General features: G+C 46.2%; 2 protein-coding genes and 1 pseudogene across 3 annotated transcripts in view; 1 reads left to right on the forward strand and 2 right to left on the reverse strand.

Annotated features, from left to right (window-relative positions):
- Positions 1 to 6,045, reverse strand: part of LOC308620099 (forkhead-associated domain-containing protein 1-like) — a gene marked incomplete at its 3' end in the record, with an annotated part of 94,750 nt that extends 88,705 nt beyond the window's left edge. The window contains exon 1 of the mRNA XM_081239428.1: positions 5,943 to 6,045. Within this exon, the coding sequence (XP_081095554.1) occupies positions 5,943 to 6,035 (93 nt within the window). The 5' untranslated portion in view covers positions 6,036 to 6,045. The remainder of the gene's footprint in view (positions 1 to 5,942) is intronic.
- Positions 1 to 27,526, forward strand: part of LOC308620770 (centrosomal protein of 78 kDa-like) — a 1,829,729-nt pseudogene that overhangs the window by 1,264,540 nt on the left and 537,663 nt on the right. The window lies entirely within an intron of this gene.
- Positions 1 to 27,526, reverse strand: part of LOC308621085 (forkhead-associated domain-containing protein 1-like) — a gene marked incomplete at its 5' end in the record, with an annotated part of 212,550 nt that overhangs the window by 94,874 nt on the left and 90,150 nt on the right. Inside the window, 3 exons of the mRNA XM_081241257.1 lie at positions 25,090 to 25,252; positions 25,790 to 26,010; positions 26,432 to 26,527. Coding sequence (XP_081097383.1) covers positions 25,090 to 25,252; positions 25,790 to 26,010; positions 26,432 to 26,527 — 480 coding nt within the window. The remainder of the gene's footprint in view (positions 1 to 25,089; positions 25,253 to 25,789; positions 26,011 to 26,431; positions 26,528 to 27,526) is intronic.

Below are 27,526 nucleotides of genomic sequence, written 5' to 3' on the forward strand. Positions count from 1 at the left end.
GTCCACCTGTCACCTTCTGTCTCAAAATGCAGGTGTTCGCTTAGAATAAGAGAAATGTGAATTAAAATGACACAGGTACCATACTTCACCCCGTAGATCAGTGAAGATCCAATGGGGGGTCAGCACCCTAGGCTGGGGAGGGAGTGGGAGACGGGCGTCCACTGCTGGCAGGACACCACATCCGGAAACCTCTGGTGGGAAATTTGGCCATGCCCATCAGAGCTACAGCTGTGTGGGTCCTTTGACAGAGCAGACATACCTGCATGTCTGTGAAATTACGCAAATAATAGGAGAATCCCAGCAGCTTTGTTTAATAATAATAAACAAGATTATGGTGTAGGCTCTGGTTCTTTCCTGAGAGGCAGCCCAGAACTGGCAGGGGCCAGGAAAAGGGACGAGAGTCATCTGGCTGGATGGGATCTGGGGTGTGTGTATGAGATCAGTCTGGCTTCACGACCCTCAGATCCCACGCAAGAAGGGCTGACACAGGCTGGAGAGATGGCTAAACCCATGAGAAAGGAGATGCCTGGCAGGACACTGACCACCGAGGGTGAGGGGTGGACACCAGCATTTCATCCCCCTGTCATGTCTGTTCTTTCTTTTTCTCTTCCATCTCCACCCTCCTAGCTGCAGCCCTGCACTGACTTGGGCTGTCCTAGAGCTCAGTCTTCTAGGGATCCTGGGACTTCCCCAGGGTGGGACTGGGGGAGCCCCTGGGGAGGGGTAGGGTCAGTCAGCCCTTCATTGTTTACCCTTCGCTTCTCTTTTCCTCAAAACAAAATTTACTGAAAGAATACACAAACACACACACACACACACACACACACACAAGCAGGAGCTCTGCTGATCAAGAAGGGAGTGGGAGGGAGCACTGATGGTGGGGTTCTCAAAGTGTGGTCCTGGAACCAACTCCAGGCGACTCCATTCCCCCCACCTGAACCTGGGGAGCATATAAATGTGAAGATTCCTGGGCCTTACCCCAAACCCACTGGGTCAGAATGCCTAGGAGTTCATGTTGAACAACCACTCTTAAACATACGGAAAATCCAACAACCACTGGCTTTGGTGTTTCTTCATTCTGGAAGAACTGAGTCCCTTTCTCAGCAGAGTTTAAATAACAGCCACATCCAACTCTAAAGATTACACATAACAAGGCACATCAAATCATATAAATTATAACTTGCAAGGTTTAGCTGTGAAATGAGCAAGGCGGAGGCTTTTGAGCCGTGTAAAATGGGAGAGGGGAGATTGTGACTAGAGCTCCTGATGGCTCGTCTGCACACAGCAGCCAGGATGTTCACTGGCAGGTCTCCCCCTTGTTTACAATCCTTCAAGCCTTCTTCCCACTGCTTTTCAGATAAAGATCAAAACCCTTATGGTGACATGAAGTAGGCCGACTTGTCCCTTAGCCCTCCTCCTTCCCACTCTGACTTCTGGATGCCCTGGTTTTCTCTCAGTCCCTTGGGTTCACAATATGCTATTCCACCCCAGGGCCCTTGCACATGCCATTTCCTTCTCCTATTGTCTAGTTAAGTCCTCCTTGTCTTCCATATTCCTTTCCTTTACAGCCCCAATGTTGGAATGGAATTAGTCACACCTTTGTGGGATCATTTGACTTATTTCTCTCTCTCCTGGCAGCTTCCTGATGGCAGGGACCATGTCCAGTTCTGCCATCACTATACCCCTAGACTTGGCTCGGTGCTGAGGCTCTGGGTAAATACTGTGCAATGAATGAGTGATAGCAACAGTTATCACTGTTGACTATAAACAGTTCTCACTAGCCTGGCTATAAACAGGCTTCCTACTGCCTTAGGGAACCAAACTCCTTACAGGATATAGAAAAAAGTCTGGAGGGTAAAACCCTGCAAATATCAATATTGATTTTTCCCTGAGCCAAATGATTACAAGTGACTTTTATTTTCTTCCTTATATTTTCCTTTCTCCCAATTTTTAAAAACAAGAAGCATGTAACTACCTTCCATTATCGGAAAGAGTAAATGATGTCGAAATACTACGATACCAATAGTCAAAACAACATGTCAGCCTTGCTGATGAGTAGAAATCTTTAGAAGCATGACTGCCTATTCTTTAGGATTGATCCAGGCAAATAAAACAAACAATCCTTTTTATTTGCTAGATGTAACCTCTGGGTAATTGCAAGGATGATTTTTAGTAATATAAATCCCTGACTTTTTTTTTTTTTTTTTTTTTTTTGCAGTACACAGGCCTCTCACTGTTGTGGCCTCTTCCGTTGCGGAGCTCAGGCTCCGGACACGCTGGCTCAGCGGCCATGGCTCACGGGCCCAGCCGCTCCGCGGCATGTGGGATATTCCCAGACCGGGGCACGAACCCGTGTCCCTTGTATCGGCAAGCGGACTCTCAACCACTTCGCCACCAGGGAAGCCTAGTGACGTATTTCTTAAGCTAAGTCCGAGGAGCAGTAAGCAGTCAATTATTTATATACAATGAATGCAACTCAATTTCTGTCTAGTTAATAACTGTCCTCATTAGTTCCCTTTTCCAAATGGCTTATTAATGTCAGTGGATCCTCATCTCAACCCTGTGCACCTCTGAAGATTCTTCTCAGTCTCTGTTTTAGGAGACCATAATAATGATCATTGTGTCATTCACTGAGCACCACATGCCAGGCTCTTTATATGCATTTCTCACTTAATCCTCAGAATAACCCTGTGAGGTAAGAGGTTTACAAACAGGGAAAAGGACCTCAGAGTGATTAAGTAATTTGGTTGAAGTCACTCAGCCACAAAGTAGCCTAATGAGATTCAAACCCAGGTCTGTCTATCTCCAAAGCCTGTGCTTTTAAAAATTACTACAGTTTTCTAATATCATAGTCAGGTTCAAAACAGAGATCTCTGTCTCTACTTTAGCCAGACAGGAAATAAAACGACCCCAAATCTATGCCTTGTTAGGATAAAGAAGAAACTACAGTTCTTCTTCTTCTTCTTTTTCCTCCCACTTTGCACACTGAACAGATGTTCTGTGTCCTTGAAGGGAGACCATATCATGGAGGAGAATCTCACGGGGAGGTTCATGGAGTTATCTTTAAATCTGTTGCGTTTACAATAAACATTCTCAGAAAACTAGGAATAAAGGGGGAAATTTCTCACTTGGTAAGAACATGTATAAAAACCCTACAGCTAACCTCCTACTTAATGGTGAAAGAGTAACTGCTTTCCCCTAAGGTCAGGAACAAGCGAATATAAGGATTTATACACTGCTCTTGTTCAGCAGAGTCCTGGAAGTCTTAACCAGGGAAATAAAGCAAGGAAAAGAAGATTCAAGGCATTCAGATCTCCTTTTCTGAAAGAAGAAATAAAATTGTTCTTATTTGCAGATGACATGATTGTTTATGTATAAAATCCCAAGAAATCTACAAAAGCCCTTATATAAGAAAGTGCAGTTAAGGTTCCAAGATACCAAGAAGCATACAAAAATCAACTGTATTTCTATATACTGTCAATGAACATGTGGACACCAAAATTAAAAATATAATACCATTTACAATCACTCAAAAAAAAAAGAGAGATATACTTAAGTGTAAATCTAACAAAACATGTTCAGGACTCGTATGCTGAAAACTACAAAACACTCATGAGAGACACTGAATAAATGGAGAAATATACCATGATCATGAATTGGAAGACAATGTAGGAGTATATCAATTATTCTCACATTGTTATATAGGATTAAACACAATTCCAATCAAAATTACAGCATGATATTTTGTATATACAGACAGGCTTACACTGAAATGTAAATGGAAAGGCAAAGGAACTAGAATAGGTTAAAAAATTGTTTTAAAGAAAAGTGTGAGGAATCACTCTACCTGATTTAAGACTTACATAGCGACAGTAATCAAGGCTATGTCATAATGGTAGATCCATTATGACAAATAGATCCATGAAACATAATAGGGAACTAAGAAGTAGCCCCCATAGAAAGTATGGCCAGATTATTTTTGACAAACTTGCAAAAGCAATTCAATGGAGAAAGGATAGTCTTTTCAACAAATGGTTCTGGAACAACTAAATATCCACATGCAAGAAAAATGAACTTTGACCTAAATCTCACATCATAAACGACAGTGAACCCAAAATGGTTCATAGATTTAAACATAAAACTATAAAACACTTAGAAGAAAACATAAGAGAAAATCCTCAGGGTCAGGGACGTTGTGGCATGTTCTTAGACATGACACTAAAAGCATGATCTATAAAAGAAAAAATAACTACCTGGACTTCATCAAGAGTTAAAGCTTTTGCTCTGTGAAATACTCTGCTAAGAGAATGAGAAGACAAGCTACGGATGGGAGAAAATATTTGCAAACCATCTATCTGACAAGGGACTCATATCTAAACTACATAAAGAATTCTCAAAACTCAATGGTAAAAAACTAAACAATTCCATTAGAGACACTTAAAAGATATGAAGAGATATTTCACTGAAGAGGATATGCAGAAGGCAAACACATACATGAAAAGACATTTAACATCACTATCGATTTGGGAAATGCAAGTTAAGACTATGATGAGATACCACTACACACTTACTAAAACAGCTAAAATGAAAAACAGTGTTTATGCTAATTGCTGGTGAGGATGTGTCTCATACATTGCTGATGGAAATGAAAAATGGTACAGCCATGCTGGATAAGTCTGGCAGTTTCTTTACAAACCGAATATATATAAACACATATGTTAATCCATGCAATCATACTCCTGAGCATTTATCACAGAGAAATAAAAACTTATGTTCACACAAAAACCTGTATACAAATGTTTATAGTACATTTATTTGTAATAGCCCCAAATGGAAACAAAATGTCCTTCAAAAAGTGAATGTTTAAACATAGGTGATACGTCCATACCCTGGACTATTACTCAGCAATAAAAGAACAAGCTAATAACCTAAATGGACGTCAAGGGCATTACAATGACTAAAAAAAAAAAAAAATCAATCGCAAAGGTCATAGATAAATGATGAAAATTATAGAGACGGAGAACAGATTAGTGGTTTTCGGAGTGTGGGGACGATGGTGGGAGGAGGAATTGTGACTATAAAAGGAGCATCACAAGGGACATCTCTGATGATGGAATACTCCTATATCCTGATGGTCACACCCAAATCCACACGTGGTAAAATGGCACAGGACTCCACACATGCTTCGTGCCATTCTCTCTACCATTTGTGCATCTATAATTATTTCAAAATAAAGTTTAAAAAACTCTGTTGAGTGAAGTCTGAGAGTGGTCTGCCTTTCACAGTCCTAAAGGGATTCCATTGCATTTCTCTTTCTGCTTTAATATTTTAATCCCTTTCAAAATTTTAAAAGGCTCAAAGCCACTGTTTTTATAATTCCTTACTTACAATTTCTTCCAACTTCCTTGGCTGTCAATGAGCTGGGACTGTGGACCAAGCCACAGCTAATTCAGAGAATGGAATGAAATGAAGTGAGAGAGCGCTGAGGCCACGCCCAGGGCTTACCCTGATTTACTACTTGGAGGTACGGGGGCGGGGGAGGGCTCTGAGGGGCCCATAGTCTCCAGAAGCTCTGGAAAGGGCGAGAGGCCATTGCTCAAGCTGGGCCCTTCAGGTGGCCGTGGCTGCCAGACGCGGAGCAGGTGAAGGTCAAGCATCAGCTCTATGCCCACCTTCCAAACAGCGCCATCAGGGTGGGACACTGCACACACAGTCAGCAAAGGACACAGGGCCCATCGCACTTTGCACTGTGCTCATTCTTACCACATGTGCCAGGGAGACCCAGCACATGCCGGGATTGGTTATTGGTGGCACACCGAGGAAGGCTGGGACTGTTAGCCAGAGGCTGTGCTTTACAAGAGACTGGAGTCCACAGAACAGTAAGGACTTTTGGTGGTGTGAGGTGTAGGGAGGGTCGGAGACTGGCTAGGAAGAGGTCTTACCTCTAAAACAAGGTCTGAATTTTCATGCCTTCCAATCGTAGTGCTTTTATTCAGGACAAAATAGCCTTCTGCACTCTTTAGATAGGCTTTCATATTCTCTGCTTTCCCTATAAAATGTTTTCAGAAAACAATTTTGTTAGAAAAATACAGTCCTCTAATTATTCAATGTCATATTTAGAATGAATGGAATACACCATAATGTCCACAGGAGAAATGATCACAATGATAATTCCACACATTTTTAAGACTGTCCTTTTAACAGTGATATCCGGCATAGATGAGCTTGCTTCTGATCACAAGAGGACATCCTTTGTGTAATTCAGAGCACAAACAAGCAATAGCAAAAAAAAAAAAACAACAAACAAATCTGAATTCCACTGATAACCGCTCTCCACCTCCCATTAAGCTTAGTTTGGGGTTAGTTATCTGACAGAATCAAGTACTCAGTGTTACTAACCCACCACTTACTAGCTCTGTGACTCTGGGTGATTTACTTATTCTCTCTCTATGCCTCTGTTTCCTCATCTGTAAAATGGGGCTAATAATACTCTGTATCCCAAAGAGTTTTTTGAGGATTAAATGTGAAGCATCTAGAATGGTGATTGCTACACTAAACACCCATTTGTCCTACTGTGATTGTGACTGTTATTAATCTTGGGCTTCTGAACTTTGACTCAAGAAACCCCAACTTCTACAGAGCTTCTTAAAGTGTGGAAGAGCCAGTCATCAAGGAAATGGGCATTAGAAGATACTTTCTTTTTAAGTCACCGCATTCCTTCATATATTTCGGTTGAAAAAAAAATGATTTCCAAAGACAAAATATCAAGATTATAGCTTGGCTGTACGGTCAAGACTCTGTACGTATCTTTTCCTGGCATTTTATTATGAAAATGTCAAACACACAGAAAAGTTGAAAGAAGTGGATGGTGAACTTCTATAGAACCACCACCCAGATTCTACAATCAACATTTTGCTCTATTTGCTTTTTCACATATCTACCCATCTATACATTTTATATTTTAATGCATTTCAAAGTAAATCCTATACATGGTTTTAAAATTTATTTATTAATTTTTGGCTGTGTTGGGTCTTCGTTTCTGCGCGAGGGCTTTCCCTAGTTGTGGCAAGCGGGGGCCACTCTTCATCGCGGTGCGCGGGCCTCTCACTATCGCGGCCTCTCTTGTTGTGGAGCACAGGCTCCAGATGCACAAGCTCAGTAGTTGTGGCTCGCGGGCCTAGTTGCTCCGCGGAACGTGGGATCTTCCCAGACCAGGGCTCGAACCCATGTGCCCTGTATTAGCAGGCAGATTCTCAACCACTGCGCCACTAGGGAAGCCCTATACATGTTTTTTATTATTTATTTATTTATTTATTTTTAATTTTTTTTTTTTTTTGCGTTACGCGGGCCTCTCACTGTTGTGGCCTCTCCCGTTGCGGAGCACAGGCTCCGGACGCACAGGCTCAGAGGCCATGGCTCACGGGCCCAGCTGCTCCGCAGCATGTGGGATCCTCCAAGACCAGGGCACGAACCCGTGTCCCCTGCATCGGCAGGCAGACTCTCAACCACTGTGCCACCAGGGAAGCCCATATATACATGTTTTTTAAAACATAAAAATTTCAGTGACTTCAGCTGGTTCCAAGATGTTGATGATAATTCACATGATATTTGAATTCTGATCCATCTCAGTGCCATGTCAAAGATGGCCTCTTTTCTTTTTTTTCCTTTTTTTTTTTTTCTTTGGCTCTGTTGGGTCTTCATTGCTGCATGCGGGCTTCCTCTAGTTGTGGCGAGCGGAGGCTACTCTTCCTCACAGTGCACAGGCTTCTCATTGTGGTGGCTTCTCCTGTTGTGGAGCATGGGCTCTAGGTGTGCAGGCTTCTGTAGTTGAAGCACGTGGGCTCAGTAGTTGCGGCACTAGGGCCCTAGTTTGGGCTCGCTGGCTCTAGAGTGCAGGCTCAGTAGTTGTGGTGCACTGTCTTAGTTGCTCCGAGGCATGTGGGATCTTCCTGGACCAGGGCTCGAACCCGTGTCCCCTGCATTGGCAGGCGGATTCTTAACTGCTGAGTCACCAGGAAAGTCCCCAAAGTCTCTTTTCAACTGAAAGGTCACTGAAGTGTGAAGTTCTTAAACTGTGGATAAAAACAAAAATCTCTAGGTCTGACCGTAGAGGGTCTCCGGTCTGGCTCAGCTTTCCATCAACATCTCCATCATCATTCCATCACTGAATCCCTACTAAGTGCCAGGCACTGGGCTATCCTTTTACACACATGGCCTCTTTTCATCCTCAGAACCACCCTGCGAGGCAGATGTCAGTATTGTCCCGCTTTACAAATGAGGAAACTGAGACTCAGAGAAGTTGAGGTCACACAATAGTAAGTGTGTGACAACTCTGAGCCTTTGCATGTAACCAGTGTACAAACCTCCATTGCTGCTGGTGGGGCAGAGTAGGGGTGGGGGAATTGCACTGTCTGCTGACACTTGGCACATGTAATAAAAGAAAGTCCTTGAAACCAGCATTCTATCCTCTGAAAGGAAGACGAGACCCTACCTGGGGGTAAGAGAAATAAAAATAAGCAGCATAGTTTATATTTGTAAACTTTGAGGCCTGTGGATGTCCCACAAATATTGATGCTTTCAGATAATGAGAAATACATTTGATTAAGTTCGCTGTCATGTATACAGGGGAAAAGACATTTCCTCTTCCCAAAGAACCATGCTCTGCTGCCTTCAGTTATTAATCTTCAATTGCAGAGGACCATGTTAGCACGCAACACATTCAAGTCTAATTAAGCTAAAATGGAAACTTCCAAGAAATGTCTCTTCTGCAGGAAAACCACAGGAAATGCCACTAATCTAAAACTTAAACTTGGATCATGCACATATTTGTTTTTTAGCTCTCACCCCAGACGTCCCCAAGGCTGGGGTCTTCTCTCTGCTCAGACGTCCCCCCTCGGGGCAACCACCTGACCACTCTGGCTAAAGGCACCCTCAGTCATGTTATTCCCCTGCTAGTTTTCCCCTGCTGTGTTTCCTTCCTTGTACTTATCATTCTCTGACATGTTCTTGTTCCTTTCTTTAGTTATGCTTGCTGTTGGTTTGTCTTTCACTAACATATATGTTCCTGGAAAACCAGGACTGTGTTCATTTTGTTAAGAAGCAATTCTTCATGGGTATGTTGTGTTTGTACCCATCTTCAGAGCAAAGGCATTGAAAGATTTTGTCCTGCACTCACTTTCTGAGGATGCTTGTATGGCAAACAGCCTGGGAGGATAGAGGTAATGTTTCTAATAAAGATAACGGCTCCTTCTGGGGCAAAAGTTGGGCAGGTTTGCTAGCAGCCCCTTTCAAAGATTGAAGTTTCCTGAGTTTGGAGTTCCTTACCTGGGACACAGACCCACTGTGCACACAGCATCCACACTGGCTGCTCTGCACCACCCCAAGGGACTTTCAGGGCAACAGGAACCAATGTGTATATGCAGCTCTGCTGCCTGTTATGTCGGCTGTGCTGTGAGTAATCAAGTTCTTTGTTTCTGGCCCAGGAGTCTCTTGTCTTCTGCCAGGAACTATAAGCTGGGCAGGCTAACCTACTAACTTTCAAACAGGGTCAAATGTCAGACCCTTTGCAGTTCCTGCCAGTTCTGTGCATTACCCCTTCTCCAGGGTAGGGGGCGGCAGGGGGGGGCAGAACCTGACACATAGTAGGTGCTTGGGAAACACTTGCTGAGTGAATGAAAATACAAAGGGCACCTCTAAGCAAGTCAGTACAGCCAGCTGGCTAGGAAGCTTTGATAGTAACTACCTTTCATTTTTCCTGTCAGTATCTAGCTTAGATGACTCCTTGGAAAACCTAAATTCTATCTCTTTAGCTTTTGGATTGGACAATATTTCTCCACCTTCATTTTGCCCTGTGCATCACTTCCTTGCGTGAAAACACTGTCAAAGTAATTTGAATGTGTGGAGCTCTGTGAATTCGTTCTTACTCAGTGCCATGGAGCACCAGCCACAGGAAAGAGCAAAAGGGCTTCAGTCATCTGCGTTCCCCCGACCACTTTGGATGGCTCAGAATTGGGCTATAGGAGCAAACTTACTTTTGAGGTATACAGTGACCTTAAAGTTCCTTAAAGAAGGGGAGTTCAGGTAAGGGGTGTGTGTGTGTGTGTGTGTGTCTCTGACCATTGGGTGGGTGTTGTCCATAAATCAGGGGAAACAGGGGTTCCTCTCTTAATCCCAGCTATACCCACAGGACATCCAAGAGCTGGTGCCCAGGAGAGGCTTAAAGCTCCCGTGCCGCCTCCCTTGGGGGGCGAGGTAGGGGCTGCACTTAGGAAGGAACGGCTGGTGTTGGGGCACCTTTTCTGGGGTGCTCCTGGCGACCCGAGCCTGGATCAGAGAGTTCGGACTCGGCTGGCGCCAGGTCCCCTGCCTACCCCAACGCCCTTGACCTCGCAGGGCTGGCCTCCTCCGGCCCAGGTTTCCGCCCGCCGCCTCCTCGCGCGCCGCTCTCACCTGGCCAGAGGAAGAAGCCCACGCCTCGTCCTCCGCCGAGAGCCCTGACCTCCGCTCTGCCGCCCTCCTGCGGAGTCTCCAGGCGAAGGCCCGCAGCCCGCGCGCCCGCCCGGCCTTTTTACAAACGTCGCCACGGCAACGCCATTCTGACGGCGGAGCTGGGGAGGGGCGTGGCGTGCGCGGCGCCCAAGGATGAGGGGGAGGTGCGCTGGCAGCACCCGGCCAATTACAGCCCGCTGCAGCGCTGCGAGCCCTCCCCGACCTGCCCCCTAGAGGTCCCCAGCCCCGTTTCCAGGATGGGGAAACAGGCTCAGTGTTCACAGAAGTAGCTGCAAGTCTTACAGCCGGGAAGGAGCAGACTCGAGAATCCTTCCTAGTGATCTTAGCTCCAGGCTTGGTGCGTTGAGGAGGGGGTGGTCAGGCGTGGGAGGGTAATGGAGCTGAACCACGAGAAGCTTGGAGATTAGTACACCCCGTCCCACCGGAATCTCTAGTTCTCTCTGTTGTGGAGGAGAAAACAGAGTAAGCTGGGGGGACCATCACTTCTGGGGGTGGGGGTGGAGATGGGAGATGGGTGGGGTGGAAGGAACACTTCTGAAAGAATGAAAGATTCTCCCACGTGCTAAGGAAAGGGTATTTACAAGCCCCCAACTTTACTGTTCCTGTCCTTCCCTGTCAAAACTCGCGTTTATTCATTCATGTGTTCCTTACTTCTACAAACATCCCTACAAGGTCAGACGGTGGCCCCAGTGTTGACCTGGATCAGATCCTTAAGAAACCCCCCCGCCTCCCCATGGGCACGGGGCTGGGGGGATGGAGCGTGTGGAGAAGACATGCAAATGCCAACTATCTCCCCTCACCCCATGTCACCTTTTTCAGATCAGCCCCTTCTGTCTGGGAGCAGAACAGCCCTGCTGACTACCTACAGAATGCCTCATTTCCCTGGCAGGAAATGACAGACAAGGTGCCCCAAGACAAACTCAAAATATTCATCTGAGAAAGATGAAAGATGGCAGACTCCACTCTAATCAATTAGAAGAAGATATAAGAGAGAAAAATCATGGAAATCGATATGGGATGGAATATATGGTAAAGATGCTCCCACATGCCTAGAGGCTCTTGGAAATGCACATTCCCTGGCACAGACCTCAGAGATTCTGATTAAGCAGCTCTGGAGCATGGTCCAGGAATGAATTTATTGCATTCTTGCAAATTCCTTGTGCATTTGTTAAAAGCTTGGCAAAACCTCAGGACTTATTCAACCCTTCAGTTGAATCGCAGAGCCCTCCCAGAACTTTTCCCTAGAAATCTCTTCGAGGCCCTCAGTCAGCCTGGAAGGTTCTGCCTGGGTTAGTTCCATTCGACCAGAAAGACCTTAGGAATGTATGAGGAGTGACCACAGAGGCCGGGGCCCTGAGTGGTAACTTCAGAGGAACAGAGAGGGTCAGGCTCAACTCTCCAGGCACATTTCTGCCTCAGGGCCTTTGCAGTTACTGTTTCTTCTCCCTACCTGGCACTTCCCCCAGGGATCTCCTTCAGCTCCTTTAGATTTTTACTCAAGTATCACCCTATTTAAAAGGGTCTTGGAATTCCCTGGCGATCCAGTGTTTAGGACTCAGTGCTTTCACTGCCCGGTTCGATCCCTGGTCGATCCTGCAAGCCCCATGATGCCACCCAAAAAAACAAAACAAAACAAAAAACACCCCCCCAAAAACATGAATAACAAAACAAACACCTCACTCTATTGCTCTTCCCTTCATCTTACCACTCCTCTAACATGCTATTTATTTAGTTTCCTTCTCTTATTTGTTGTCAGTCTCCCCACTCCCAACTCCCCCCTGCCCCCAACTTAAGCTCCATGAGGGCAGGGATTTTTTTCTCTTTTGTTCACTGCTGTATCACCAGTACCTAGAACAGTGCCTGAATGAACGAATGAGTGAATGAACAGGGGCAGCCCTTGCCACCCGCCCACAGCCTTGCCTCCTACTCTTGAGCTGCTGAGCTGAACTGTCCTTACCCCAGGACCTAGGCTTCTGTAGCCTTGGCCCTCCCCAGCCCCACCCACAGCTCCATGCTTGTCTTCAGTGTCATCAACATGAGCACAGAACGCAACCCTGCTCACTGCCAGCCAGACCCTACGGAGCCCATCCAGGCCAGCCTGGAGCCGGAGCCGCCCATGGCCCCCTGATAGGCTTGGGAGAGCATATGTTGCCATTAGTCCATCTCTCGATGAGGAAATACTAAACGGAGAACAAAGCTGACATTCAGGCTCACTGGAGCAGAAATTGCCAAATCTTGATTGGATCCTGCCACTCCCCACAGGATGCCACAGTGATCTCAAAGGGTGTGTGAAAGTCTAAAAACCCAGTTCCATGTCATCCACTTAAATTTCAAAAACAGAAACTAAAATACCCCAATAACTCATGGCTTTATCATAGCATGTCCTGGGCTGAGTGAGAGTTGTACTTTGCGATGATGGGGTGTTCAAAATACTGCACCTGGGGAATTCCCTGGCGGTCCACTTGTTCGGACTTGGTGCTTTCACTGCCATGGCCCGGGTTCAATCCCTGGTGGGGAAATTAAGATCCCGCAAGCCACAAGTCATGGCCAAAAAAAAAAAGAGGTTTCTAGCTTATACGGGCTCCTTGGTTATGCCTGTAATCAATCAATCTTCTTGAGCTCTGGGTGGCTACCAAGGCTGTACTGTGTCTCCATCAACATCAGGATGCTGGTGTCTGAAAGGCCTGGGTCCAGGTCCCAGCTTTGTCATTCCCAGCTGTCCTCCTAATACTGGAGAGAGTGATGTTAACTCTGGGCTTTCCACCCGCAGGGCTCTGTCCCAGTCCTTCCTGTGGATCATCTCATTTAATCCTCAGCATAACCTGGGGCAGTAGGTGTGTGTGAAACACCTGGACCTCGGAGCTCTGCAGAGAAGCGCCCAAAAGTGTCGTGACGGGTGTTATTTCTATCACGTCACTCCCACTTGAACAGGAAAATAGGGCTCAAGAGCCATGGAGGTGTGTGACCAAGGTGACACAGCCAGAACAGGATTTGAATCTAGATGACTGTGATGGGACGGTATTTTCCCCGGGGACCACACGTGACAGGTGTCACAACCACGAGACACCCATGCTCACCACCTGCTTTCCCTCAGCCCTGAACAATCTGGGCTTCCGGCTGTCCTGAAGTTTGGGCAGTGCCTGCAGCAAGAGGGGGAGGGAGCTGAGGCCAGGAGGGGTAGCTGGGGCTTGCCAGGGACCTCTCCTGCCACCCACTGGGCTTCTTTCCTGCAGGACCTCTGCCCCATAAAATCTCATTGGGCCGCAGTTACCTTCCCTGGGCTGTCCTTGACTGGGAGAGCCCATCCACTGTGCCCGCTCCCCAGATCTGCTTGTTGTCCCCTGCATTCCAACAAGAAATGAATGCTGGCCTCCCGCCTGGAAGAGGTAGGGAGCTTGCCCAGCCTTTAAGGGGTAAGAGAGAGCCAGGGCAAGAGCTGGAACAGGAGAAAGGGAGTGTAAAAGAGAGAGAGAGCGTTCGAGGATCAGGAAGTAGCTAAGCTGTTGAGTAGGTGACAGATGGGAGAGCAAAGGGCCATTGGAGGCTCCACAGTCCATTCATAACCTGACGCTATGGGCTAAGGAAATGCAGGTTTTTATACACACACACACACGCACACACACACACACAGGTTCACAAAAATAAATTCAAACCACAAAATCACAGCTGGTCACTGAGGCCTTCTGCGGCCGTGCTCACCCCCTTCCCCTGTCAGAAAATGAGAAGTCACCCAGGTGTTTTCTCAGATAGAGACAAGGCTGGTTGGGATGTTCATGTCTTGCAAATCAGAGCTCTGCCAGGGGGCTTCCCTGGTGGCACAGTAGTTGAGAATCTGCCTGCCAATGCAGGGGACGTGGGTTCGAGCCCTTGTCTGGGAGGATCCCACATGCTGCGGAGCAACTAGTCCCGTGAGCCACAGCTACTGAGCCTGCGCGTCTGGAGCTTGTGCTCTGCAACAAGAGAGGCCGCGATAGTGAGAGGCCTGTGCACCGCGATGAAGAGTGACCCCCGCTTGCCACACCTGGAGAAAGCCCTCGCACAGAAACGAAGACCCAACACAGCCAAAAATAAATAAATAAATTAATTAAAAAACTTAAAACAAAACCAAAAAACCACTCTCTCTAAAAAAAACAAACAAAAAAACAGAAAAAAAGCTTTGCCAGGGAGGTCAGTCTGTATGTTCTGTTTGAAAGCTGCAGATGAAGGCTGCTGATCCCACCTCTGATCGGCCTGGTTTCGTTTGTTTGTTTGTTTTATTCTGTCTGTACCTCACTTCTCTCACCTGTAAAATGGAGGTAATAGCAACATTGACTGTAAAGACCACATGGGTTAATATGTGTGAAGTAGTAAACTGTGCCCGGTACCACAGACTCCTTCTGTGAATGTCTGCGTTGCTGTCTGTCTGTTTGCTTGTTTTTGTTGTTTTCTTGATGATGTGGGAGGACAGCACCATCTCAACCCGATCACAGCCATCCTGGGGAGAGCTTTGATTTGCATCGTCTCAGTCCCAACCCAGACAAAGTTGACCTCTGAACACTCGCATATCATCTTGCTTGTTGCCCAGGGACATTTCTGGGTGTGGGTGTCAGAGGCAGGCTGAGCTCCCCTGATCGCTGCTAGAGGGATTCTGAGAATCCAGCTGGTCTCTGTGGCGTGGCACGTGCAAGAGAACTCCATATATTCAACTTGCAGGCATCCAGGCAAATCAACCTCCACTACTTTTTTTGGGGGGATTAACAATGAACCACTATGAATGAGGTTAACCAAACTAGCTAATATTTACTGAGGCTTGTTAGGTACCAGCCGCTATGCCATGCACTGTTTTATTTAATTCTTGGCCCAACCCATTTCACAGAAGCGGGCTCAGAAAAGTCAAGTAACTTGCCCAGTTACAAATCTTGTAAGTGATAGGTCCAAGATTCGAACCCTAGCTGTTGGACTCCAGCATATTTTCTTTTTTGTAAAGTTTTGTTTTCAAAACATAATATACATCTCGAAAAGAGCACAACTGATAAGTGTACACTTGACGAATTTTCACAAAGTGTATGCACCCACCCTAACCAGAACCCAGAACAAGAAGCAGAACATCACCACCCACCCCCTCCCCTCCGAGAAGACTCCCTGTGCTCATTCTTGTTACCCCCTCCCGCTTGTCTGACTTCCAATCATAGATTAATTCTGCTTGGTTTTGAGCTTCATGGAAATGGAATCTTACAGATTCCATTTGCTGCCTGGTTTCTTTCACTCAAGTATGTGAGGTTCGACCACGTTGTCTGATGTAGCTGTGGTTCATTCATTCTCACTGCTACATTGCATTACACTCTGTTATCTATTCCTGCAGAACAAATTATGGCAAACTTAACGGATCCAAAAAACACACACTTATGTCACAATTTCTGTGGGTCACGAATCTGGGCTCTGCTTAGCTGGGTTCTCTGCTCAGGGTCTCTCCCAGGCTGCAATGAGGGAGGTGGCCAGGGCTGGGGTCTCATCTGAGGCTCAGCTGGGGAAGGATCCTCTTTCCAGTTCATGTGGTGGTTGGCAGGATACAGTTCCCTGAGGGTTGTTAGTTAGTCTGAGGGCCTCACCGCCTTGCTGGCTGTTAGCCAGAGATCCTGCACTGTTTCTTGCCATGTGGGCCTCTCCATAAGGTGGCTTGCTTCATCAAAGCCAGTGACAGTCCATAGAGAGGGTCTCCAGGCAAGATGGAAGTTACAATCTTCTGTAACATAATCACAGAAATGACATGCCCATCACCTTTGCAGCATCTACTGATTAGAAATAAGGTACAGTCCTGCCTACTCTCAAGGGGAGGGGACACAGAGGTGTGAACACCAGGGATAATTGGGGGCCGTTGTGTATGCCTTTTGGTCTGCACATGTGCACATATCTCTTGGGTATATATCTAGGAGTAGAATTTCTGGGTCACACATACGTCCGGCTTTATGAGATACTGCCAAACATTTTTCCAAAGTGCAGATACCCTCTACACTCCCTCAGCAGGCTATGAGCTTCCCAGTTAGAGCACATGCTTTCAATACACTCCTCCCCTCTCTCTTTACAGAAGCGGTGTTTGAGCTGGGGCTCTTTGGGACGACAGGTCCTAATTCTAGCCCCATGTCAGAATCACTGAATTCCCGGGCCGCTTCGCCAGACATTCTGATCATTTGAGGGCTCAAGTACAAACTGGAAGGTCCACTCCATGAGGCGAGGATCCCTGTATCCTTGGTGTCCGGAGCAGTACCCGGCAGCAGTACCTGGCAGGTACCAGGTAGCTGGCACTCAATAAATGTTTTTTTGATTAAGTGAATGAGTTTAGGAAATATTGTTCAAGAGATGGGCCCCAGGGAGGGTATAAACTGCTTAAACGGGAAGGAAACTTTGTTGTGTCTGAGGCTGTGTGCATTTTTCTGGGAAGAGGGCTCAGAGCCTCAACCAGGTATGTCCCCAACAAAGGTTAAAGGCCGCTATGATTGGCTACTGTCCGACTTAGGTATTTTATCACATGAAGAAAGAACTGGTCCCAGGGTTGGAGGCATGGGAATTGTGGACAAAGGTCCCATGGTCCTTAGAAGTAAAAAGCGAGACAGTGCTTGCCTGGGGTGGCTCATAAACTGACACCTTGCTTGTTTTGACCTTTGACCCATGGTAGTTCTTTTGGTACATCTAGCCACTGCCTGGCCTCCTGGGACCCTCCCTGTGTCTGTCTGTTGAACAGAAAATCCCAGAAGGCCTCGGTGCCCTGAGTTTCCATCAGGGGCAAGCCAACATGAGCCTTAGCTTTTGAAAAACCCCTTTCAATGAATAGAAAGCCTCCCAGTTTATCTGGTCTGAGATGACCTCATCCTTTGTCACCTTCTCTCTTGTTTTCTGGAGGTTGCTCAGCGTCTTCCTGTTGTCTGCATTCTTTTCTCATGTGAACAGTGCACCTATTTTGGGCATTTTGTTGTTGTTGTTTTGGGTCATTCCTGTCACACATTTTTTATATTCCTTTCCAGTCAGATCAACCTCATGCCTCTCTAGACATTTCTTCTCAGGTTTCCTCTGAATCATTTCGTTTGGTCTAAATATGTCCAGTGTTTCCTCCTTCCTCACTGCACTCCACATAGACCCTCTCTTTTCCGCGGAACAACTGTTCTTTTCTTTCGAATCCCTGACCCAAATCCTCATCTTTCACCATGTTTTCTGACTTCTCCTAAGAACTGATTGTTTTTTGAAACTTAAGCCTCAAATATCATCCCTTCTAATCTGCGTCTGAATTTGGATCACGGTCAAGAAGCAGGGGAGACAGGAACGTGGCTGCGTAATTAGGATCCTCAGCAGAAGGGCTGAGTGTTCATCGGGGGGATCAGAGGGGCCTGGGGATGGAGCAAGAGGTATCTTCTTCTGCCTCGGGTAGGGCTTAGGGTGGGGTTGTCAGGAAAGCGCTAAGAAAAAAGGAACCATTTGACTTGAGTTTTGAGGGAACAGTAGGATTTCCGGAGGCAGAGCAGGGAGAGAAGAGGATTGTCCAAGGAAGGAGCAGTGGGAATGGAGGCTAGAAGATGAGTCATCAGAGAAGTTAGGGAAAGGAGTACAGAAGGAGAGGGGTGGCCAGGTGCTGAGACCGCAGACTGAAGGTCCATGGTCAGCCCTCAGATATGTTTGTCTGGTTTTCCCAGTGTGTTAAGACTTTTAATTAGTTGCTGAAGGGAGAGGCCTCTTTCTGTGGAGTGACAGAGAAACCTATTCAAATTGTCTTCAGCATGAATGCAAATTCACTGGTTACCAAAAATGAAAAGTCTAGAGGGAACCTCTGGGTTCAGGCTCAGATGATTTCATGAGGCCTTGGCCTCTCTCCAGCTCTCAGGGATTCTTTGAACCATGTGGATCCAACCTTAGACAGAATCTCTGTATAATGGTCACAAAAAGGCGGCCGAAGCTCCAGCCCTTACATCTTCTCAGCTTTGAATTCCATAGGGAAGGATAAGAGTCTTTTTCCTAAGCTTCCCTCGATGGCCTCACTGCTTCTCATTTTCTCTGGGTGGGTCACAAGCCCATTCCTGAGCCAATTATTGTGGCCCAGGAGACTGCTCTGATTGGCTGAGCTTGAGCCACATGCCCAGCCCTGCAGCCAGAGGTGGAATCAACACCATCTCTGAGAAACTGGACTGAGACTAGGAGAAAGGTGTTGTCCCCAAAGGGGGATCATAACCCCATAATATTTTAGAAGAGAGGTCAATTGCTATTAGGTGACAAAAACCAGATGTCTACCACAGTAGCCAACATGTACAGCTCATTGACATCTGGATTTATGCCTTTTTTTGGGAAAATGGGAATATCTGGCAATACCTGGACTCTCTTCTTGTATATAGATCAACAATCTGCTGGGGCTGAGAAGAGGCTCCCTCTTTAGATACAGCCTATGTTCTGCCTGCCCAATGCACTGCTCATATTTCCTCTCTGGCTCCTGGAAGCACTTGAATTTTTATTGCCAGCATAATTTGATTCTGTAAAGAAATCTGTTTTTCCCACCAGAATGGAAGAGCCAAATGTACAGGGGTCAAATAGCTCTCCTGTGCTCCCACAAACTCCTGAGGACAAATGCCTGGCCATTTTTGATAGTCTCATTCCTTGCTCATTTTAAAAGCCTTCTTTAAAAAAAATATTGAATACATAGTGATTTTAGAATCTGTTATCTGATAATTCCAACATCTGAAGTCTTTGGGTGGGAGTGGCAGAGGGGTGGTGTCTCAATGTCTTGTTTGTTGTGTCTGCTTACTCTGGCTCATACTGACTTATTGCTTGGATGTTTAGTAATTTGACTGTGATCTCATTCTTGATTGAACTTAATCTGTGGGAATCCTGAGGGGTCTGATTCCTGGCTGCTTTGCTCTCCGAAGTCTTTTTTGTTTGTTTCAGCTGGATGCCAGGGATGCTAATAACCTCTGAACACTGACATTTATTTCCTCAACTTGGGAGTTTTCCCACTGAATACATGGAGTATAAACTTGAGCCCCAGACCCACGTGGTTACAAACCTTCAGGGTGATCATCATCATCATCAGTATTGTGGCCATTATTAGTTTTCCCCTCCAGAGCCACATTGAAAACTACAGGTTTTCATAGGCTCCCCTTTCTGAAAGTCCAGAAAAAAAAAGTTTTTAAGCCCTCCTTTTGCCAGGGTGTGGAGCATCTTTGAGGGTGCCAGCTTAATATAGGCATCTTAGACTTGGTTAGCTCATTTTTCAAGGCCCAAGGCTTAATCTCCCTTTTCCTGCACATACTAAAGGCAAATGGCTTCCTCATTTGCTTATGCTTTGGCTGTAGCTCACTCTGTTTGTGTGTGTGTCTGTATGTTCCTTTGAGATTGCCTACATAAAAATTGTTTTTTATTCTGGGATTTTGGAAACACACACAAAACTAGAAAAGCCTGCGATTAACTCCATGTATTCATCATCCAGCTTCAACATTTTCCCAGTGTTCTCTCATTCTTTTTTCTTCCTTTTTGAGTTTTCTAGGTTAATTTAAAGCAAGTTGTGTCATTTCACCCATAAAGACATCCTAACTGAAAGGACTTTTTGTTCCTTTACATTATCCCCGCCTTGACATGATCACAGCTAAAAATACTTATAATCATTCCTGAATATCATCTAATATTCAGTCCATGCTCACATTTCCTTGATTCTCTCAGAGATATCTTTTTTACTGTTGGTTTGTTAGAATCAGGATCCAGACAATGTCCACACATTACACTTGGTTGTTATGTCTCTGAAATGTCTTTAATTCTGTAACAGCAACACCCGCCCCTGACCTTTTTTATCCCCCAGCCACTGATTTGTTGGAGAAACTGGGTCTTTTGTCCTGTAGAACATTCACATACTGGATTTGGCTGATCACTTCTTCTTGGTTTCAGTTAACTTGTTCCTCTTTTCCCCATGTTTCCTGTAAACAAATAGTTAGATCTAGAGGTCTGAGGAGATCAAAGTCTTTTTGTTGTCCAGACGCCTTCGTAGGCGGTACTGTGTGATCCATCCTGCATCACACAGTGAGCACATAATGTCTGGTCATCCTGTTTTTAACGATATTGAGATTGAATGGTAGGTCCAGTGCTAACAGACTGAGCCATCCATTACAAAGTTCCCAACGGCTTTTTTTCCCCCAATAATTCACATTTTTAATTTTTAATTATGGTAAAATATACATAACATTTACCATCTTAACCATTTAAAAATATACAGTTCGGGCTTCCCTGGTGGCGCAGTGTTTGAGAGTCCGCCTGCCGATGCAGGGGATGCGGGTTCGTGCCCCGGTCCAGGAAGATGCCACATGCCGCGGAGCAGCTTGGCCCGTGAGCCATGGCCGCTGAGCCTGCGCGTCCGGAGCATGTGCTCCGCAACGGGAGAGGCCACAACAGTGAGAGGCCTGCGTACCGCAAAAACAAACAAACAAACAAACAAAACACACAAGTGGCACGGAAGAAGCCAGAATCTTAAGAATACCTGGGCCCAAGGAAATCTTGGAAGATAGTGAGTTAAAGAGAATAGTGAGGATAATGACGATGGTAGGAGAGCATGTATGCTTTGTGGTCCTATGTACTAAGGGTTTTGTATACAAGCTCCCATTGGGAAGGCTACGAGCTAGGTGCCATTTTTATTCTCATCTTAAAGAAGAGGGATCTGAGCTAATTAAGCAGAGGGAAGGTTAGGGGCTTTTCCTGGCTGAGACCACAAGACAAAGCGGTGGTCACGCCCCCTAGCCAGGACTTGATTGGCTGGAGATTTGATTGGCAGGAGAGCTGAGCGGCTTCTCCTGCCAGAAGCAGCCGGTGCCCTTCAGCCTTTCTTACACTTCAAGCCCTAAGAAAGGGCTTGCGTGCTTCCCAAGTGGCAACTTCTGTGCATTTAAAAATTTCCTCTTGAAAATCCCAGCCTTAGCCCATTCACAAAAGGTATCTGGGTCCTTTCTTGGCGGTGGCCTAGTCGTATTCACCAAAGAGAAGAGCACGTCCCATAAGAGCTGGCGGCTTTGGGAGGACCGGGGAAGGCGTCAGCTGGCAGGAAGCTCCCTGAAAGAAATAGAGGAATCCCCACCCATCCATGAGCTGCCTATTCTTCCCCCTTAGAAACGGGGCTTGTGATGTGCCAGGCACTGCAGGCATTTTGCCATTTAACCCTCCCGCTGCCCCACGCAGTAGGCCCCTTGCTAACAGTTTTGGTTGCTTTTGTTGAGGAACCTGCGATACAGAGGTCAAGCACTTACTCAGGGTCATTCAGGGCAGTGGTGGGGCTTGACCCCTATTTGTTTGACTCCAAATCTGGCCTCTGAACTCTGAGAGACACTGCCGGCTTCTCGAGGGATGTGGGAAGTGGATTCGAGTGAGCACGGCCTGGGCCGCGGTTCCCGTCCCTCTGCCACATGGACAGAGCCACAGACCCAGTTCGCTGTGAAGGCCCAGCATCTTATACCAAGTCTCATTTTCACAGCCAGAGATATTAGTGTGGAAATAGGACTTTTGATTCTTGAAAGGTCTGCTTGGTGAAGAGATGGTCAAACATTAAAACTACAAACTCCATTTTTTTTGGGGGGGCAATTCTGAAGCTTAAGATGTGTAATTTCATCTCAGTGCTTCAACCGTGCCACCTCTGTGAACGGGTGAAGAGTTTCAAAGTTTTATACAGGAGGCTAAAAAACAAAGGCTCCTTGTGAAAATACTAAGTGTAAAACTTAGAAAAGAGGAATTCTGCTTTCTGTTCATTTCTGCTTAAAGACAACGAAGATATACTCCCTGGAAGGAACGGATGCCAAGACAGATGTATACAAGTGCCCTTTAGGATCCAGCAAAACTTTCAAATGGATTATTGTTTTCTTCCCGACAAACAGGGATTTCTGACAACATATTAACAACAAGCCTGAAATGCAAACCTGAGTCCTGGAGTGAAACCCCCAGGAGCAATGGTGCGATGTATCCAAGGGGGCCACCCTGGTAAGAGAGACACAGAAGGAAGGGTTGTGGAAAAGTGAACATGGGCGGGGGAGGGCAGCAGGTGGGGAGGGAATCCTGTTTCTGCCACTTAGTAGCCAGGGAACGGTACCCTCTGTCAACTCAGCTTTCCCCTCTCTCTAAGGGGCTGACACTTGCCAGCATCCCTTGCGGGTTGATGGGAGAGATGAAGCATGTGCGGTGTGGAGCAGGTGCCTGTCCCTTGGTAAGCCTTTCCCCCAGTTGTGAATTCCACGAATTTGAAAGCTACTAGTTGTAGCTCTTCTGGGGACCCTGACACAGGTTCAGCTTGGCCATTTCAGACCCTTTTCGGCTGAGGGATGTCCAGCGCCAAACAGGCTGGCATGTCCCTTGCGTTGTGTGTGAATGAGGCAGCCCAGGAATAATGCATGTGAAACCTCATTATGTAAATCCTCAGGTTTTCAGTACATGACAATGGCTTTTTTGGGGGCCCTTCTCTGTCCCATTCTGTGGTCTGGTGTCTCTGCTTTGGGACCTAGTCTGCCAAGCCCTGGGGGCGAGGGTGGGCACCCTGGGGAGGGGTGAGCTCTCCAGAGGGCACATCAAAGGGAAAGTCACAACTCTGTCACTGGCCCAGCTCTCCCAGTCATTGCTTGGTGTGAAAGGAAACTGTCCTCTGCCTGAGGCAACCCCATGTCACACACAGATTAAGGCCTGTAATGTTTAATTCAGAGCAGTGAGCACTGGAAACACCACATCCAGGCTCCCTCAGAGCAGGACAGCCACTTTTCATTTCTGGGGCTCTAAGCCAGAGAGCCTGCTGTCTGGAAACCTATTGCCTGGAAGGTTCGCAGGATGGAGGGCAGGCTTCTGCAAGGAACTATCTGACCATCACCTCCTGGTTGAGGAGAAGGGCACCCTTCTATGACCTTGGCCTCCTCAGAGCTCATGCAGGCAACAAACACACACATACAAATACACACACATGCCAACACACAACACATACTCACATGGACACACATACACACAAGCATGCGTATACAAATACACAGCCCCAAGTCAGAAAGACTGGAGTACTATTCTGGCTACTCAGAAGAGCAAACCCAGATCTTTATTCTCAGAGAGCTTATTCCTCGGTGTATCCCTGGCACCTGGCAGAGCAATGAAAATCAGAATCGCCGCCTTTAAAAACACTCGGGCTGTTCACTCAACTGATTGTGGTCATCATTGCAGGAGGCAGGGAAGTCAGATCATGATGCTAGACACCCTTAAGCTCAGTACAGTGCTGTGTGTCAATTATGTCTCAATAAAACTGGTAGAAAAAATAGTTATCTGGATAGAAAGAACAAGATAAAATACACGAATTATCAAAAGTTAAAAAAATACAGACGAGCTAGACTATGAGTCTCAGAAAGCACTGTTCACAACAGCCAGGACATGGAAGCAGCCTAAATGTCGATGGAGGAGTGGATAAAGAAGATGTGGTACAAATATACAGTGGAATACTACTCAGCCGTAAAAAAGAATGAAGTAATGCCATTTGCAGCAACATGGGTGGACCTAGAGACTATCATACTATGTGATGTAAGTCAGACAAAGACAAGTATCATATGATATCACTTATATGTGGAATCTAAAAAAAATGATACAAATGTGCTTATTTATAAAACAGAAACAGACTCACAGGCTTTGAAAAGAAAGTTATGGTTACCAAAGTGGAAATGTGGTGGGGAGGGATAAATTAGGAGTTTGGGATTAACATATACACACTATTATATATAAAATATATAATCAACAAGGACCTACTGTATAGCACAGGGAACTCTACTCAATATTCTGTAATAACTTATATGGGAAAAGAATCTGAAAAAGAATAGATATATGTGTATGTATAACTGAATCACTTTGCTGTACACCTGAAACTAACACAACTCTGCAAATCAACTATACTCCAATATAAAATAAAAATTAAATTAAAGAAAAAGAAAGTTTAAAAAAATAGAGGCAAGCTAGACTATGAGTCTCAGAGAGGCTAAGCTGACACATATATATGGAATCTAAAAAAAAAAAAAAAAAAGAATGTTCAGATGAACCTAGGGGCAGCCAGGTATAAAGACACAGATGTAGAGAATGGACTTGAGGACATGGGGAGGGGGAAGGGTAAGCTGGGACGAAGTGAGAGAGTGGCATGGACATATATACACTACCAAATGTAAAACAGATAGCTAGTGGGAAGCAGCTGCATAGCACAGGGAGATCAGCTCATTGCTTTGCAACCACCTAGGGGGGTGGGATAAGGAGGGTGGGAGGGAGACACAAGAGGGAGGGATCTGAGGATATACGTATGCATATAGCTGATTCACTTTGTTACACAGCAGAAATGAACACAACACTGTAAAGCAATTATACTCCAATAAAGATGTTAAAAAAATAAAAGCTGCCTGAAGTCACACAGTAAATGGCAGAACAAGAGTCTAAACCTAAGTCTGCCTAATGCTAAAGCTATTCTGCCACCTTCCTTTGAAATGAGTGAATGCATTCTTTGCTGCCTGAATCCCACTGGGGCCTCAGTTGGCTGTTTCTAAAGGGAGCTGAGGGGCAGCCTCAGAGGCTCTGCTCCGAGCAGGGACCTCTCACCTTCTGCTGCCTGATCGCCCTGGTGACCCTCTTCTCCTGGTGCAGCCACTCTTCCATGTGCGCCAGGGCCTCCTTCAGCAGCGCCTTTTCTTCGGCCTCTCTGGAGATGTCCTTCAGCTTTGCCACCTGTGACTGGTACATCTGAACCGACACTTTGCTCTGCCTGAGCACACAGGAGAGACAAAGTCTCTTTTCTCCTCATCTTTCTCACTCACCACCAATGCTACCGACCTGGGAGATCCTCAGAACACTTCCATATATGCCTGGCTTCGCGGTTTCCTTACAAGTGGGGGGAAGGCTGAAGATGTGGGGACTAGAGGGCAGAATAAATAGCCCATTGGCTGTGGACGTGCAGCATGAAGGGGGCAACGGTTATGCTACCAGCCCCTCCCAATTTCCCAGAGAGGGTGGGGGAACGGATACCACTGAAAATAGGATGGAATTACGAAAAGCACACACATGGTGAAACATCAGACACATTTATAAAAGGTGCACCTTATTCCTTAACAGTAGGGTACTTTAACTGCTGCTTTCTTGCCCAGAGACTTGGGTCCATCAGGCCCTGAGTCACCATCCCGCCTGCCCCCCTCCACACCCAGGCCTCTGTCCTCTTGTCCTGGTCCCTACGGGTCTGCAGCTGCACCGAGGTTTAGCCTGGAGAATGGAGGCCTGGGCCTTTTGCCGGAGACATGGGCCATACTTGAGCTGTTCAATGTCCTTCTCGTATCGTCTCAAAAGCTCTTCTTTTCTCTGCAGCTGGTTCTTCAGTAGGGTGATCTTATCAAACACCAGGTACAGGTCTCTTTGTCGAAGCTGGTAGACTCTCTCCCTCTCTTTTGGGGAGAGGTGTTTCATGGACACGTGACCTGACATACCTTTGATGTTCATCAAAGTCCCGAGGGTTTTGCTCATGTCCATGTACTACGAGAAAGCATTTCGCAGGTAAGAGGCCTGGCCCAAGACCGCTGGTGGCCACTTTGAGGAGGCAAACGTCTAATTGTGTTTCATTCATTTTCTGCAGTTGCAAAGAAACACATGCTTTGCAAATGAGTGCACTTGGGGTTTTTAGTTCGACTTTCATTTTCCCCCGCATCCATTTACACTATGCCTTTTTGAGAATTGGGGGGAAGTGGGGAGGGGGAATGACAACAGACATAAACATTCATTCTTACTACCCAGTCTTGCAAGGAATTGGGCTCTGCAATTTCCAGCCCATGCTGGGATAGGAGATGGGTCTCGTGGAGCTACTGTAACAACTAAACATGTATGTGGAGTTGATGTTTAAACTATCTGCAGGGCACGCACGTTTGGACAGGAGGGGACTGATGCTGGGTATACTTACCAGCTTTTCACTAAGATCTAAAGCGTCAGCCACATCCATTTTCCTTAACTTCTCAGAGACCATGATGGACCCTGGGTTGGAAAGGCCATTTTGAGGCTGAAATAAAAAAAAGAAGAAAAACTCTCTTGGCATTCCATTATGATTTTCTACATCCAGAAGAATAACCCAAAGAATAATGGAAGAACCGGAAAGATACTAAAGAATAATTTGAGAGAGTTAATTTTTTTAACATCTTTATTGGAGTATAATTGCTTTACAATGCTGTGTTAGTTTCTGCTGTATCAAAAAGTGAATCAGCTATACGTATCCATATATCCCCATATCCCCTGCCTCTTGCGTCTCCCTCCCACCCTCCCTATCCCACCCCTCTAGGTAGACACAGAGCACCGACCTGCTCTCCCTGTGCGATGCAGCTGCTTCCCACTAGCTATCTATTTTACCTTTGGTAGCGTGTGTGTGTATATATGTCCATGCCAAGAGAGTTGGCTTTAAATCCAGTCTGACTCTGTGAACTGCTTTCTTTATGACTGTGTTCCTACCCCTTCAGAGCACGACTGCCTTTGAAATGATGCATCACTTGTGCCGTTCTTTGGCCACCGTCTCGTCTGTCTTCACTTTAGGCCAGTGGTTCTCAACCGGGGGTGACTCTGTCCATCCTACCCCCTCCAGGACATTTAGCAATACCTGGACACATTTGTGGGTGTCATAATTGCTGTTGGCGTCTAGTGGGTAGAGGACAAGGATGCTGCTAAACACCCCACGATGCATAGGGCAGTCTCCCAAACAAAGAGTTACCTGGCTCAAAAAATCAGTACCGCTGATGTTGAGAAGACAAGCTCCAGAAAAATGGGGACCATGTGGCTTTTGCTCACTATCTCCCTCCTTGTGCCCAGCATGGCACCTGGCACCGAGTGGTGCATAGTGGGCATGTTTGTTGAATGAACGAATGAAGGTTAAGTGGAAAATAGCCTCCCTCCTTTTTATTAAAGGAATCTCATTTCTGTGCAGCAGAAACCATACCCTCACAAAATTTGGCCCAACCTTCTCCTAGCTCTGAAACCTGGTGGGTGGGCATCTCTTCAGACCCTTTCCAGA

This window comes from Mesoplodon bidens (assembly GCF_964165515.1).
Source record: "Mesoplodon bidens genome assembly, chromosome: 7".
Lineage (NCBI taxonomy): Eukaryota > Metazoa > Chordata > Mammalia > Artiodactyla > Ziphiidae > Mesoplodon > Mesoplodon bidens.